This window comes from Phragmites australis, chromosome 23, assembly GCF_958298935.1.
Source record: "Phragmites australis chromosome 23, lpPhrAust1.1, whole genome shotgun sequence".
NCBI lineage: Eukaryota > Viridiplantae > Streptophyta > Magnoliopsida > Poales > Poaceae > Phragmites > Phragmites australis.
This window is the reverse complement of record NC_084943.1, coordinates 7670034-7686783: the sequence shown is the minus strand read 5'-3', so window position 1 is coordinate 7686783 and position 16750 is coordinate 7670034. Positions and strand designations below refer to the sequence as shown.

The following is a 16750-nucleotide window of genomic DNA, read 5'->3' as shown; positions in this document are numbered from 1 at the left end:
TGAAGCTCGACAAGCTCACTCATGACAACTAAGCAACTATCACATTCCTCATCTTTAGCCCTAGACTTAAACAAGACAAACTCAGTTGTCACACACACATAACTAGACTTGACTTTCTTCAACTCATGAACAACTTTCATAAGCAACCTATCCTAGCTAACTAGAGCATCATTCAAGGTATTGACCTGAACAGAAAGCTGATCGTAGGAAGGTGATACCTTAAAAGGATCAAGCTTGGGGTCGCTGTCTGTAACACCTTGAATTTTTGCATATAAATATATAGCAAAATTTGCTCCAAATTAAAACTTTTTCTAATTATTAAACTAGTATAAAATCAAAGAAATATGTATTTGATGTATATATACTCATATGTATATATTCAAATATATTATTTGGGCTAAGTATTCCAAATAGCACCAAGTTAATTTCTAAATAAATCCTTGCATTGAATTGATCATATGCATTTGTGGTTTTTTTGCTCTTATGGTTCCTTGAGTGGCGATTCGAATTTGAACATCCCTCAAATTCGAATCTGTTTAAGTTACTTCGGTAACTTTCTTTTCCAAATCAATCCGTGAAAATTGATCTTCCAATCCAACCCAAATCTATAATTCAATTACTCAATTGAATAATCCCCAATTAATTTTGATCGACATGAACTTGAATGTCTCTCAAATTCAAATCTATTTCTTAGATTCTTTTCAACTAAAATTCAATTTGAATTCAATTCCTTTGAATTCAAACCTCTCTCAAATACCAAGGTTTCCGGTTCAAACCATTTTCCTACTTCAAACACCCTTATTGGAATTAATGTCAAATTCAATTTATAATTCAGATCCAAATTCAAACACTCTTAATTGAATTTAATCCCAAATAATTGAAATCTAGTTTCAATCAAATCTTCGTCGATTCCGTACTCGAATGATCTCCAGTTCAACCACTTCGCAAATTCATTCGATTCGAATCAAGTTCAAGTTTTCATTTCATATTCGAATCCTCAATCCAAATGTCATGACAACTTTCAATTCAAATCCAAATTGAATTGCCTACCGATCGATTCAATCTCAAGTTATTCATTTGAATCATCATGCAATCCAAATTCAAATTCGAATACCATTATTCGAATTATCATGAATCCTTTCCTAATTCAAACTCATTTTGAATTACACCAATACGATTCAATTCAATTTATTCAAATTAAATCTTTACAAATACAAATACATCCATTTACACAAATATCTCACAACTGATCTCCTCTTATCTCTCTCACCCTCACAGCTAGCCAAACCAGCCCTCACACTCTCTCCTTAGATCTTTTCACACACACTCTCTCTATTCTTTCTCATGTTGATCCTCTCCCATGGCCTGCCTCTGGTCTTTCCACTGGATGCATATGGAGCACACAAAGCACAACACAGCAGCTCCCCTCTCTGCTCCTCTCTTCCGCACAAAACAAGCACCCTCCTCCACACACATACATGCATACATACACACTAGAGCGCACACACAGGCATCACAACCATGGCACAGCAACAACACCATCACCGCTCGCCGCCGGCCTCTGCTGCTCCTTCGTGCCGCCACCGAAGCCGCTCGGCCGCTCGCCACTCCGCGCCGCCGGACCAAGCACCATCCAGCCGTGCTGCGCCCAGTCACGCTTCATCGCCTGTGCGTCGTGCCGCGCTCAGGCCCGCGCCGTCGTGTCGTCCCGCACCGACCCAACCGCGCCCCTCCACTGGTGAGCCTCCCTCCGCGCTCCCTTCCTCTTCTCCTGATGCGTCGCCCTCTGCGCACAGCTGCTAGCTCGCGCCACCTTTCCCGCCGCTGCCCCAGTCGGCCTACTCCTTCCGCGCCGTGCGCGTTGCGCTGCTCGGTTTGCCCAGGCGCCCAGGCACTGCCTTGGCCGCGCCGCTGGTTGCCGCGCACACCATCTCTTCCTCTTCGACCTCCCTTTGCCGAGCTGCCGCTAGCCGCCGTCCGCGTTGCTGCTCGTCCAAGGAGTCCGCCAGCCTCCACTTCTTCTCTCTCGGCCGCACCGCGTAGATTGCCTGCACACCGCACTGACCGGCGTTGCGCCGCCACTCCAGCCTCCATCTCCGCTGGGTCACGCCACTGGCACACATCCCGGCCGAGCTCCGCCCGGTCTCGCCGCTCGGCTGTGCGCTGTGCCGTGCCACCCAGCAGTGCGCTACACCGCCAAGCGTGCAGCCGTGTGCGCCACACCGCCGCGGGCTGCTTCTTCCCGGTTGCTCACGCCTTGAGCTGCTGCCGCTGTGCAACTTACCGTAACGGCACCATCACCGTTTGTCACGGTAGGCACTCCTCCTCTGCTCCTTTCTCCCCCTCTCTGTTCAGCCTCACGCCGCGCCATGGCGCCATGCCAGCCTACCCTTCTCTCCGCCCGGCCTCAAGCCGAGGCCACCGCTGCCGGCGAGCTAGCCTCCATCTCCGGCCAGCTCCCTTCCTCCGGTCTTCACCTCTCCTGGCGCCGCCTCCTTTTGCGCCGCTCCGGCCACCTCCTTCCCTTCGGTGCTCTCCTTCGCGCTGAACCCCCTCCGCTCTGCTCTCTCTCTCTCTTGCGAGCCCCATCCCTCTGGCTGGCCTCTCCCTCGACCGGACTTCCTCCCGGCCGCGCCGCCGCTTCTCCCCCCTCCGCCTCTCTCTCTCTGAGCTCAACACACACCCGTGAGCCACCCGACCGGCCTTATCCTTAGCTCAGCCTTATCCTCACCTTGTGGGGCCCACAGGCCGGTCCGGCCCGTCCATGCCACCGATCCATGGTGGACCGACCAGTCAAACTCCCCACCGATCCACCGAGTCTACGATCGTGGACCATGCCCACCAATAGCACCACTCTCCCCGGTCCACCGTGAACTCCCACACAAAACCTCCTTCGGTTCACAGTCTCGTGGATCAAGTTTATGAAACAGTAAACCCTTTTCTTTTTCCAGATATTTCCAATTTCAGCAAAACTTTTGATGTCCGTAACTCATCTGTTTCAACTCTGATTTTGGTGATTCTTTCACCGATATTCCTCTAAAATCATAATCTAACTCCATGCCAAATCTTATAATTTTTGGAGCTTATTTAGTTTTCTCGTTCAATAATTATTTCGTGTCGCGGCGTTTAATCTAGATTTAGATTTTGTCTTTTAATAAATAAGGTGAGTTAGATAATTCCATAAATATGATTAGGATATAATCATGTATAAATTTCTTATCTTAATTAATCTAGCTTAAGAGTAGGTTTAATCATCATATTAATTAAAGAATGGTTTTTAGAATAAACTAAAGATTGCTTTTATTTTAATTGGAGTGGATTGTTATTTCATGCGTTAAGCTATATGATTAATCTTAGTATACTTAATGATAAATTAACCCGTGTAACTGATAAATAAATAGACATTAGTCATTAGAATATGATGCAATAATTGAAATGTTAATAATTAATTAATTGAATAACCTTTTGATAATTAATTAAGTAGATTCAAAGAATAAATTAATCTAATTAATTAATTATATGCATGCTTTTATGATAGCAATAAAATATAACTTAATTAGTGTGGAAATTAAACAACACTAGGTAATTAATTTCCACACTTAAACACAGATAATCGTCTAGAGTTATACTTACATATATATGTATACATGCTCGCATACATATAGACATAAGTAACACATACGTTTATGTCGGTACCCGTGTACTCACCTACACGTAGAATCTCTAATTGTCGTCTCCGGCAGTTAATCTAATAAACGCTTACCTAGTTAATCGTGATTTGTTTAGGCTGTCTCTTAGGTTAATAAAATAACTAAGTTAACAGCTTAACCTAGCTTCACTAGATTATCCTGTTATTCTCTGTATATTAGCTTCGTATTGCTTAGAGTTGCCGATCGTCTTTTCGCTAGGTTAGCTTTTGTCGTTTTCCCTCAATCATTCTTCTTTCACTTTGGTATTTCTTGGTTTTTATTCTGGTGGTCATTTGCTTAGTCATTGTGCACTTTTTGTCGTTAATATGCGTAGGCTCAAAGTCGAGGTTCTAAGCTAGAACGTGAGGAAGGAACTGAAGGCAAGATCCAGCGATGAAGAAGAACCCCGGGAAACTCAAGAGACAAGACCAATCGTGAAATGACCCTTCAGGAAGCCAAGTCCTGTCTCTTTGATCATACTGAACCTATGATTTTCAAATAATATATATGATCAACTAAAACCAGACTTATTATCACATGTGCTATATATTTCGTTTTCTTTCAAACTACTACTAGTAGTTAATCCTATCAACACTGCCATGCCTTACATGTCATCATCTAGAATACATATCACCCTAGGGATACCTGTTGTTAAATATATTAACGATGGGCGATGCCTTGATATCTAGCATGCTTAGTATGGAATACGTCTCCTCGAAGATGTCACTTTTAAAACATTTCTCCTTGAAGATAAGATTTACTGTTATCAATGTTAACTCATATACTATGAATCCTTGATGGTTATGAATTCCATGATGGTTGTGAAATCCTTGACATCGTGTGGGATATGGTGGGAGATGTGTAAAAATGGGTGAAAACTGTTTTGGCGGGGGCAGGTGGAGTGGTACTTTGGACGAGGATGCTCCTGGGGGCTTGAGTCACCTTTGTGGTGTTCATTGCTAGAAGATACCTGCTCTGGTCAGTTAAGGACCGAGTCATTGCGCCGTCATGCTTAGCTACCCCCGTGCAACCATGCGTCCTAAATGGGCAGGACTTGACTCTTCTTTCACCGAACTGGGTTGGGCATAATACTAAGAGGCATGAGAGGCAACATTGAGCCAAGTGTCTTCAGGTTCTGCACGAAGGAGTTTCCGCCCCAATTGATCATTGGGGGTCTGCCCTCTATACGAGACCTGAAGAGCTTGATGGATCACGTAGAAAAACCCGGCAGGAAAGGTGTTTGGAGGATCTCGATATGATTCGCTCCTCCGCTTGCAACGGTTGGAGGCTGAGCATATCGCATGGGTAAAGTCGTACCACCTCTACAGAGTATAAATCTGTTCGAATAGCCGTGTCCACGGTCATGGACATGCGAAAGCAGTAACCCTGATGACTAGACTCCGAGTGCGTGCGTCTTGATGAGTGAGTGTGTGGACTAGATATTCGTGTGATGAGGTTCTTAGCTCAATCCGCCAGAAGCTGTGTGGTACTAGAGGTATACCAGATGTGATAAAAGGGACTGCGGAATGAGGTATAGCCCCTCCCAGGACCGAAAACCTCTAGATATAACTTGTTACCTTGTTTCTGGTTTTAAAACCGTTTTGACAGCTTTGTTACTAGGTTACCTTCTAATACGTTGGGGACTTGAGGTGATACTCAGTACCAATAGAAGATGTCTGCAGTTGTTACTTTTAAAACTGTTTTCAAAAGCTTTGTTACATTTATTTTAAAAGGTTAACAGTGGAAAATATAACTGGATACCTCTATAAAAATCTACTTTACGCTTAAAACTATGCTGTAAAGTCTTATCCTTGATATATCCATTATGCATCTATCAACCCCTTGAAGTAGTATATGACTTATTGAGTACCTTCCGTACTCAATCTTGTTGCTTTCAGTTTGTTGAGTTGGAGATCAGCCTTAACCCAGTTGAAGTCAAAGAGAAGAAGTCTAAGGTTGCGTTCGCACTCGAGGTCCCTGTGGCATTGGGTTGCATCATCGTTTCGCTCCACTGTGCTATAGGCTCTTCTGCCTGGCTGGTCTGATGTGGATTCTTGTCCACCAGACCATCTTTTTATTTTTCAGGTATTTTATTTTGCTTTGTTTTATTCAAAGTATGTATTTGATATCATTTTGTTGAATTATGTGCGTATCAGCTACTTGATCCAGGGACTGATACAGGAGGCACAGGGGAACTCAGGTTCGGGGTCCTAACATTGTCGTTGTCATCTGCCATGAAGTAAAGACTAGTGAAGTCCTTGTTCTCTTGTTTCTCAAGGGTGGTTCCTCCTCCTTCGAGCTCTCCTCCTAGCTTGAGGAAGTGTTGATATCGCTGAGCACCACCACAAAAGCTCGAGATGCTGCCTTGACCGCCTTCTTGGCCAACTTTCCATGCTCGCTGGTCATAAGTCTTGGCGGCGACCAAATTGAGGTTGCAAAGGGCCAGGTGCATCCAAAGGTCCAGGTGTTATATACAGTCTCGATATGCCCTGGTTATGTCGTGATATTCATGGATTTTTTACATGCCAATACCATGGACACTGGTTTGTGAGTACCCCCTAATAATGAGATTCAAAATCTAGATCAAGCTCGTTTTCAAAGGATCCAATGAAAGAAAGGGGAATCTTGGTGCACAACGAACTATCTAGGAGCGATCTGCTTGGACATTCAAGTGCACCGAGTTTCCTACCCCACCTCAGCCTGGAGATGAGCCCACTCCACCATCTCTATCTAGGAAACTTGAGGGTAGCCTAGAGAAGAAGAAGAAGAAGAAGTCCAAGCCAGGGTCCAATAAGCAGCTGCTGAAGAAGTCCAAGTCCTCTGGTAAGGTCTCAAGCGCCGGGAAGTGCGAGGTAGGAGCAATTTGGACTAAGAATAAACCAAAATTCTAGCTTGGGAAGCCCTTGCCGATGGCAGATCCACTGTGAAGGGTGGGACAACCTTGTGTTGAGTTGCGTAATTACTACCTGCAAGGTTGTAAAGCAAAGAAGAGTTCTGTTGTCGTCCAGTACCAAAATCGTCACTTCTTGAATGGAGACGACTACTTCTTCATGGGCTTCAATGACTTATACGATCTCTTCAACCTTGATGGTTTAGATATAGGGTTACTACGATGCTTTACATTGTAAGCCCTTTCAAGCTAGACATTCATTAATTATTTTCATTATTCTTCAATCTAACTAACTTCTTATCTGTAGACACTTGGTGCAATAAACGAGGAAGAAGGAGCCCTTCAGATTCAATGACCCTCAAATTATGACAATTTCTGTGATGAAAAAAGATAGGGAATCTGTCTGGGATATGTGGCTAGGGCAATGAGCCACTTTTCAAAGAAGGACTACCTAATGGCTGCTAACAACACAGGTAGCCATTGGATCTTACTTGCCATTACTCCCAAGTAGAACTTAATCTGGTACCTCGATTCAACAAGACTAGTAGTAGGACGTAACAGTGAATTGGGAGTACGTGACTATACTTGGTCAAACAAATCCTCAACGAGTAAGTTCTTCATGGCCTAGGTTACATATTGAACTTCTCAAACTTTTTTCCAAATGTTGACTAATGGATCACTCTTTGCATGTAGGGCTTTTGACATTTATATGCGTTGTGATCCAAATGAGCCCCGTATACTGACACATAAGACCATCTTCATGGTAAGTGCCAACAGACAAATTTGTAAATACTCTACTACTACATCATTTGCTTTCGAATTGACGGTTTCTTTTCTCTCCAGTGCCACCAACAACCACCGGGTAATACCTACGGCTTCTACGTTGCGCGTCATATGCTGCTAGCCATGGCAGCAAAGGATATGAAATCCCTAGATGTAAGATAATGCATATAGTCTTTTCATAACTACTTTCATTTATTTAATATCCGATAATAAAATGATTTTTCTCAAGTTAATTGCATACTTTTCCATTACTATTTTTATTTAGCAAGAATTCAGCATACCGGACGATAACATCGAGAAGTATGCACTCTTCAACATTCGAGGACTGATCACCTCGTTTATAATGACAGAAGTCATCTCTTCGAAAGGTGAGTTCTATTGTAGGGAGGTGGCACACTAATGTGTAATTTGTGGTTGCCCTTTCGACTTATGTAATTTCTAGTTATCTCGATGTACACTTGCGACTTATGTACATTATTATTTAAACTTGAGTGATCTTGATGTGTTATCTGATGTCGATATGGTAGATATACTACTGTGATATGTTTGATATGTTACCTGATATCGATGTGGTCGATATGATGCATATATACATTTCTTGGTGTGATATGTTTGCTAGAGAAGACGGCTGCCAAATCCTGATTTTGCTTCAGGATGCAGCCAGAAAACAGGTAAATCCCTTTGGGAGATCACACGTCACTAAAAAGGTCATCAGTGATGGGTTGTAACCACACCTCGTTACTGGGACACGATCAATAATAACAAGTTCATTTGCCACCATGACTAATGACCAAGTCACAACGATGAGTGCATTTTAATAATACGAGTCCTAGTGATGGGGTACGGTTACCACCTGTCACTAATGATCAAGTCACAGTGACAGGTAAGGTTACAACCTGTCACTGGGACTCGGTCATTAGTAACGGGTGGTAAATGCACCCGTCACCGATGAGCATCATTAGTGACGGGCAACAAACCTGCTCAGGGCATATGAGACACACCTTAGTGACGGGCCTCAACTATGACCTATCACTGGTAACTGTCATTAGTGATGAGTAGACATCTGTCACTATTAAATTATCATTAGTGACATTTTCGAAATGAGTAGTATGTGATCCGTTACTAATAATAGTTATTCTCTTACTAATATGTGGTTATGGCGTTGTGACCGATGCTTCGGAAGAATAACATCTTGGGACGGGCACTCGGCACTCTTGGGGGCTTGAGGCTATGATATAGAGTCACATCTGACGATCGACCTCGAGTTGTAGATGTCAAGCACGATGCTCCAATAATACACAAAGCTAACGGATGTTGGAAGAAACAGGAATCCCTGGCACGCCATGCGACAAGTACCAAACTTGCGAAGACCATCTCGGTTTCGTCTTTTGGTTGTGTGCTATTATACTGGACACTTTCTTCTCATTTGTACATGATAAATGCTAATGTAAGGCCAGAATCAGTAAGCTCAGTTCTCAAAGGTTTTGATCAAACTTTTAAAACTTTAAATATCAATAACTTCTAAGATATTTAGCTGTGCCACCGGCCAAACCGACTACCCATAACTTCACACATGATTCAAGGGGAAGACTGTGTTGGAAAATATATACTTTTAGATTTAATTTAATTTCTAGATAAATCATAGACAAGAACATATATATCATCATTATTATATAACACAACATGTCATATCTAATATACTTCATAATATGAACGACAGAGTAGTACTTAACATGATTAAAATCAGATTAATCATAGTGAACATACCGATCAGCAGCAAGTGGCGCTGAAACCCCTGTGATGATGATACAGAAGGTGACAACAAACAGGAAGCTGATCGCGCGAACAGTTGATGGTGACAAAGAGCAGATCACGAGTAGTCGCGCAAAGCGCTTCCCAAAAACCTTATTCACTCTCTCCCGATGCATGATCCGTAGAACGATGTGTTCTGGAGAACTACTCTCCTGATTACCAGCGCATGCCAGTGGAGTGGGACAGAAAAACCTATTTGTGGCGACGCGACAGAGAGAGGAAGGGGGGAAAGCAAAGACTCTAACGTGTTGTATCCTCTCGTGGTGGTGGTGGCTAACAAGAATATATATAGACAACTGATCAGCACAGACGTGCCACGATTGGTTTCTATATATATAATCGTGTTGACCATTATCCCACATAGCAAAAGAATAAAATTGCAAAAGAATGCTGCACCTATACAAGAAATTAGACCCAATTTCAGCCGATCATTCACGCAGGTATCGTGTGCCAGTGTCCTTCGTCCAGGCCCCACGATGTGAAGTGAGTAAGTGCATGCGTGTGTTCTTCTAGTCCTCTTAACCATATATGGGTGAAAGAGACAATTCCTTTTAAGTTGGTCTCTCTCCACATCCACTTGCAAGGTGGGATTAAAGAACTACAACCTCCTTTCACATGTTGGACCGTTGAGATTTATTTGGAATTACACAAATATAGTAGACCAAGCCCATATATTCTAACAACCCCCCACTAGATCTAAAAGTCCAATGTAGATTTACCTTTTCTCAATACTATTTGATATACTAGTATTTCGATGGAGACCTGTTAGGGTTGAACATTCACCTAGAGAATTAAACTACACTGATTCACAACTTGGATAATAGACTATGCCTTAAATTGTAAGTTTTGTGTAAACAAGTTTCACTTAAAATCATAAATGACACTAGGCTGCCAATAGACTACCCCTCAGGTGGAGCATATAAGTCCTACTTCTTAGTCTCTTCATGAATTTATTAGATATCACCTATGTTTCATAGACTGCGATCAATAGTCAGGCTCATATAGGTGTGTTCTTTCAAAAATATTTTATAGGATAGTCGCTAATTAAAGCCAACAAAACACATTAAGGAAATAGACAATCCGCATCGCAAATTTCTAGAGTATTGCATTTTCACTCGAGTGGGTTATGTGGTACTCTTCTTCAGATAACCAATAACTTATTTCATAGATCTTAATTCACGAGATCTCCAATCACATAGGTTGGGTTACCACTATGGTATAACTCACATGGGTCTTATACCCATCTTATTTGATGCATTATCTATCACATTCCATGATAGTCCCTTTATAAATTGATCTACTGGATTCTTAGTCATTTGGATATATAATCCAAAGCTATCTCTTCATAGTTCCTCAGTTATCTAATGTATTTCAATCGTCTCTTTACGTATCTTGAGAATTTCATATTGTCCTTAAAACTGTTCACTTTGACAATAACCATTTGATTGTCATAATTCATAAGGATAGCTGGCATTAGTTTTTCAACCACAGGAAAATCCATTAAGAGTTCGCGTAGCCATTCTACCTCAACAGTTTTGCTTCTATCATTGACCACATCAATATGGTCTATTTGTAATATCTCCATGAAATAGCAGCACCACCAAAAGTGAATACATATTCACTTGTGGCCTCGATCTCATCAACATTAGATATCTTGTTTGAATCACTATAACCCTCCAGTACTTATAGGTACCTAGTATAGTGAATTCTATACTTCATAGTACCTAGTAGGTAGCGTAAGACTTGTTCAAGCGCACCACAATGATCATCACCCGGGTTAGAATTAAACCGGTTCAATTTGCTCACAACAAATGATATATTAGGACTTATAGCACTAGTTAGGTACATGAGTGATCTGATTATCTAGGAGTATCTTAGTTGACCCCTAGAAATTCTTTTATTTTTTCAAAATATTAAACTAGTATCATAAGGTGTTGCAGAGATCTTGCTGTCGATGTAGCCAAAGCGGCTCAAGATTTTTTCCACATAATATGACTGCAAAAGTGTAATCCCATTCTCACCTCTAATCAACTTGATGTTTAAGATCACATCAGCCTCTCCTAGATCTTTCATATCAAATTTTTTACACAAATATGACTTAACCTCATTAATCACATCAAGATTTGTCCCAAAAATCAGTATATCATCTATATACAAGCACAGAATAACTCCCTCACCTCCACCATGGCAATAATACACATATCTATTAGCTTTGTTATTTGGAAAGCCTGCAGATATTAAAGTTCTATTAAACTTCTCATGCCATTGCTTAGGAGCTTGTATGAGACCATACAAATTAAGATTCTAATAGCTTACATACATTGTCCTCCTAACCTTCTATTACAAACCCATCAGGTTGATCGATATAAATTTCCACATCCAACTCTCTATTAAAAAAAGCTGCCTTAATGTCCATCTGATTGAATGAGAAGACCATGTGAGGCATCCAAGGAAAGTAGAACTCTTATCGTGATCAGTCTAGCAAAAGGTGAATAAGTATCAAAGAAATATTCACCTTTTTTTTATAACCCTTAGCCATAAGCTGAGTTTTATACTTTTTAATAGTAGTATCAGACCTAAGCTTCTTTTTGAACACCCACTTGCAACCTACTGGTTTACAACAATAAGGTCGATCTATGATTTCCCAAGTCCCATTGGTGAGAATAGAATCCATCTCGCTACTAACTTCCTCCTTCCACTAATCTGTATTTGGATATGCATATGCTTCTGAAATAGACTTGAGAGTATTATCCACAAGGTACATAGTAAAATAGTCACCAAATGATTTTATTGACCTTTGTCTCTTACTTCTCCTTGGAGCCTCACTATCATCCTCCTCAGGAACTAGCTCATGTGTTTGTTCAGAATGCTCAAGTGGCGTGATAGGTTTATGAATTATCTCAGAGGTTTGACTAGAAATGTCATGTATATCCTTCATGGGAAATTTTTTCTTAAAGAAAGTAGCATATCTAGACTCTATAATTGTATCGACAAACATGTCACGTACCTCAGATTTAACTACTAAAAACCTATAAGCAATGCTACGATGAGTATACCCTAGAAAGACATAATCCGTTGTTTTATGTCCCAGCTTGTGCTTTTTAGTTATTGGTACATTGACTTTTGTCAAGCATCCCCAAATGCGCAAATAAAAAGTGATAGTTTTCTCCCTACCCATTCTTCATATGGGGTTTTCTCCTTTTTTTTAGTAGGAACCCTATTTAGAACAAGACATGAAGTCAACAAAGCCTCCCCAACCATGCCTTAGATAATCCTGCAGTGTCCAACATTGAATTAACCAAGTCAGCTAGGGTGCGGTTCTTCCTTTTAGCTATTCTTTTTACTGTGGCGAATAGGGATGCATTCTCTCGTGAATAATTCCATGTTCCTTACAGAATAAGTTGAAATCACTAGAGAAATACTCTCCTCCATGATTCGACCTAAGTCTTTTGATTTTTCTTTCCAATTGATTTTCAATGTCTGCCTTATAAATTTTAAAGTAGTCTAGAGCCTCATCTTTAGATGTCAACAAATACACATAACGAAATCTAGATGCATCATCAATTAAAGTAATGAAATATCTTTTTCCATCCTTCATCAACACACCATTAATTTCACAAAGATTTGAATGTATGAGTTCCAATGTTGCCAAATTTCTTTCCTCAACAGCCTTATGAGGCTTACGAGGGCTTAGATTGCACATAATTTTGGCACTTAGAGCCTTTGGCAAAAGAAAAATTTGGAATTAAATTCAATCTAGAAAGCCGAGACATGCAGCCAAAATTTATGTGACATAAACATGATTACCAATTATTAGCCTCATCTCCATTAACATTGCCACAAATATGGTTCACAGATTTATTGCAGAAAGGCAAAATTAGGTGGATACTATCGCAAAAGTGATCATATTAGAAAATACCATCGGTGTGAGGATGACATGCCATCCTCACACCGATGGTATTTTCTAACTTTTGTGATGGTATCCAGTAAAGTACCCCTTGCAGAAATCATAAAGGGAAAAATAAAACAAACCGCCACACTCATAGACTTTACGAATAAAAAATCCATATTTTGACACAACTATTTTATTGGACTGAAACAATACTTTAAAATGTCTCTACAGAGAAGGGAAGCACTAACTAGATTCTTATTTATTGAAGAGACATGTTGCACATTCCTCAGTTGCACGATCTTTCATGAAGTAAACTTCAGATCTACCGTATCAACAACATGAACAGAAACAAGAGACTCATTCCCCATTGGAACAGAAGAATCTCTAGCAGTCTAATAAGAAGTCAACATTGAGATATTGACACACATATGTACATTGGCGTCAGTATCAACCCACTAGTCGGTAAACTGACTCACTGAAAAAACAGTAGGTAAACTACCATACCTTATAGTTCTATCTCTAGTATTACCAATAGTCACATTAACAACCTTTGAAGTCTGTCCTTGATTAACCTTTCTTAGCCCAATATCCAAGCTCACCGCACACAAAGCAAGGTTTATCATTTGTGTTCATCTTGTTCTTCTTGAAATTTTCTCTTTGTTTGGCCTTAGAATGTTTCCCTTTGAACCTGCCATGAGGGAGAGTTGTTGCATCACATTGGCGCTAGACTGTAACTCGTCCCCTTTTGCTTGCACATCCTTAGCCCGAGATTTCTCCTCAACATCAAGAGACACGATTAGACTCTCAACAGAAATTTCTTGTCTCTTGTGTTTTAGAGTAGTAGAAAAATTCCTCTATGAATGAGGTAATTTGGCAATGATGCCCCGAGCTACAGACATGTTGGGTAATGTACATTTAAGGAAACTAAGTTCCTTTACAATGGACTGTATCTCAAAAGCCTGCTCAACTATAGAATGATTATCGCTATCATGTAGTCATGATACTGCTCTACCATATACAGTTCACTGTCTGCATCTGATACACCAAATTTAGTATCGAGTGCAGCCCATAGCTTATGTGCATGTACACATTGCAAAGGTGATCATTAAGAATACTAAGAATGCATCCTACAAAGAGTGTGTTGGCATTTTCAAATGTCTTTTCCTTTTTAGAGTAAGTGTTCCTTCATATTTGCCGGACACTACCCAGTAGACATTCATAACTATAATCCACAGAGTGATTTTAACCTACCATCTCTTAAAGTGCATACTAGAAAATTTTTTTGGCCTATAGCTAAACCAAAGTGCCTACAAGTAAGGGTTTTGGATTGTTAGAAAAATATGCATGTTTAGGTTTAATTTAATTCCTAGATAAATCACGAACAAGAACAAATAATTTTAGAAATTATCACATCACATAAGAAGAATATTAGTGAATTTTACCAGATTTTTAGAAATTTATTTGAGGCACTAACAATTGTTAGAAGTTATAAAAGTAAACTTTTTTGGAGAATTTGAGTTTAAATTCTACACATGATTTTGGGGTAAATTCAATTAAAATGGGTTGCACATGGATTATGGAACATATACAAAAAAATTTAGGATTTTTATAGCAACAGAATATTACTATTTTGAATAGATAAGATATGGAAAAAATTGAAATTTGGAGTATTGTTCACCGCGGGGTACTGTTTATGCACAGGTATGAGAGGGTGGTAGTGTCTATTTTCGTAAATTATTTTATCCGAAATATATTTAAATAAATTTTTATGGTAAAAAATATAAAAATAAAAAAAAACTCCTTGCCGGCCTGTCCACTGGACCTCACTCAATCACCATGCTGAGCCAGCCAATGAACATAGTGCACAATGCACTTTTACTTTTCTCCTGTACGGCCAAGTCACCCACATACAAACAATAGCACAACAACAGAGTACAACCCTTTTTAATTCTTTTCTTTATTCATCGCGCACGCATGCATGCAAATGGAATAAAAACTTTGCGCCATACTCGTGACCCAATTCTTCGCGCCACATGCCATATCTTCCATGCGTGTCATATGATATAATCTATCATCATATCATAACTCATATATCTTCTATATACATCTCTCATCTTCGCATACACCACTTTTTAGCCTGAATGTCTCATGTGACTTCTGACCATCTTAACCTTAATTTCTTTCTGAACATAGTCTCGGTACTATCACTCCTTAATTTCTTTCTGAACATAGTCTCGGTACTATCACTCATCACGTCCGCCCTCAGAATGGCACTTGCATATAAACAAAACCAACATCTTCGAGTATAAGTTTCACAAATTTGACGGTGCTCACACGAGTACGTTGCATAAAACAAATACACAATTATCATGTTACCATGAGCAGCAGCATCATATACATATCAACAATAATTATGCTATCACGAGCATATTCAGTAACATGTTATCATCGCATGCATATCATCACATGAAATGAAATTATAAATCACTTGGCATCTAATTTCACAATAACACTAATTTACTAATTTTTTAACACGTGATCTCACAACGCAGGTACAGCTACTGCCATTGCCGGACCACTTCTGCCTCCACGACGACATCGTCTCCAAGACCTTTCAAGTGAACAAGAGCAAGAACTAGCTCCAATGTTAATTCTGTCCCCAGTTCTTCAGGTGCCAATAGTATTGGATTAATCACTAGGGGTCCTCGATTAGTCTCTTCATCAGATGGTCATAAATTCAGATTACTAGTGGACTAGTGGTTTGCTGCAGTGAGGACTGAAGACATTAATTAGCAATCTAAGCTTGGTCTGTTTGGTGCATGCGTTAGTCTATCCGCATAGTTGCTTTGGTTACAATTTCAGCAGAGTTGCTTTGAGCGTTAGTCTATCCGCATGGTAATGAATGTGCAGAGATTGATGTTACAGAGTTTCAGGTAAGCTTGAAATATTAATTGTAGTTACTTCAAGATTGTTGTGTAATACCCAAACACTTTTATCAGATGTGGTTAATTATCAGAGGTGTCAGTTTGATACTTCTCTGCTATGATGTATATTGCCTGATCGTAAGAGTGGATTTGGTGGACTGTCTCAAATAGGTGATTTTGAGGTAATGCTCTGCTTTGATTGTTCTAAGCTGACATAACACAATGCTCCAGTCAGTAGTTAGCAGCCAGATTTCGAGAAACATGTCGGCTGCAAGCAATTTAGTTCTGATGCTTATGTGCTGCATGGTTTGGAAGGCAGAACACGAGTTCAGGTTTTGTTCTAAGCTGAAACAACACTTCAATCAGCTGTTGGTAGCAAGATTTTGAGGAAAGGTTGGATGAATGGTGCAGTTCCAATCTAATTTGGCAGCAAGATTTTGAGGAAAGGTGTCAGCTGCATGCAGTTCAGTGCCAAGAGAGCTTCACAGATCGTACTGTGTATTAGGCCCTAATACAACTGTTAACCATTAATAAATTGACAGACCCTTTGTTTGATTTGGCTCACAATTTGTCAATTTTGAGCAGACTTTGGTAGGGAGGTAAAGCTACCCTATATAGGGAGGAGGTAACCATAGCAACATACATTCATCTAATCAAACTTGATCTTGTATAAGTTTGTATCATACCATACAACTAATCAAATAAAAACATACAACATTATGTAGAGACAACTAAACACTCTACCTATACCATCCCATCC

General features: G+C 40.2%; 1 protein-coding gene across 5 annotated transcripts; it reads left to right on the top strand.

Moving 5' to 3' along the window:
• The first annotated feature begins 1166 nt into the window (after window positions 1–1166).
• On the top strand, window positions 1167–15763 carry LOC133905763 (uncharacterized). Of its 5 annotated transcripts, none has more exons than XR_009907687.1 (5): window positions 1167–1738; window positions 4024–4148; window positions 5588–5774; window positions 6887–8033; window positions 15619–15763. XR_009907687.1 is itself a non-coding variant. In XM_062347525.1 (2 exons), exons 1-2 carry the CDS (start codon window positions 1479–1481, stop codon window positions 15686–15688), a joined length of 330 nt encoding a protein of 109 aa, XP_062203509.1. In that variant the 5' UTR covers window positions 1167–1478; the 3' UTR covers window positions 15689–15763. The 5 variants fall into 5 exon arrangements, 1 of the variants encoding a protein (XP_062203509.1); XR_009907686.1 differs by having other exon boundaries at window positions 5588–6813; window positions 6887–7730; XR_009907685.1 differs by having other exon boundaries at window positions 5588–6813.
• The last annotated feature ends 987 nt before the right edge of the window (window positions 15764–16750 follow it).

What these genes read in the sequence shown, in the direction of transcription:
- LOC133905763 (XM_062347525.1), top strand. Translation starts at nt 1,479, where the DNA reads ATGCATACATACACACTAGAGCGCACACACAGGCATCACAACCATGGC. An exon ending in CCAACCGCGCCCCTCCACTG is followed by an intron (nt 1,739 to 15,618) that starts GTGAGCCTCCCT and finishes CTCACAACGCAG; the next exon opens with GTACAGCTACTGCCATTGCC.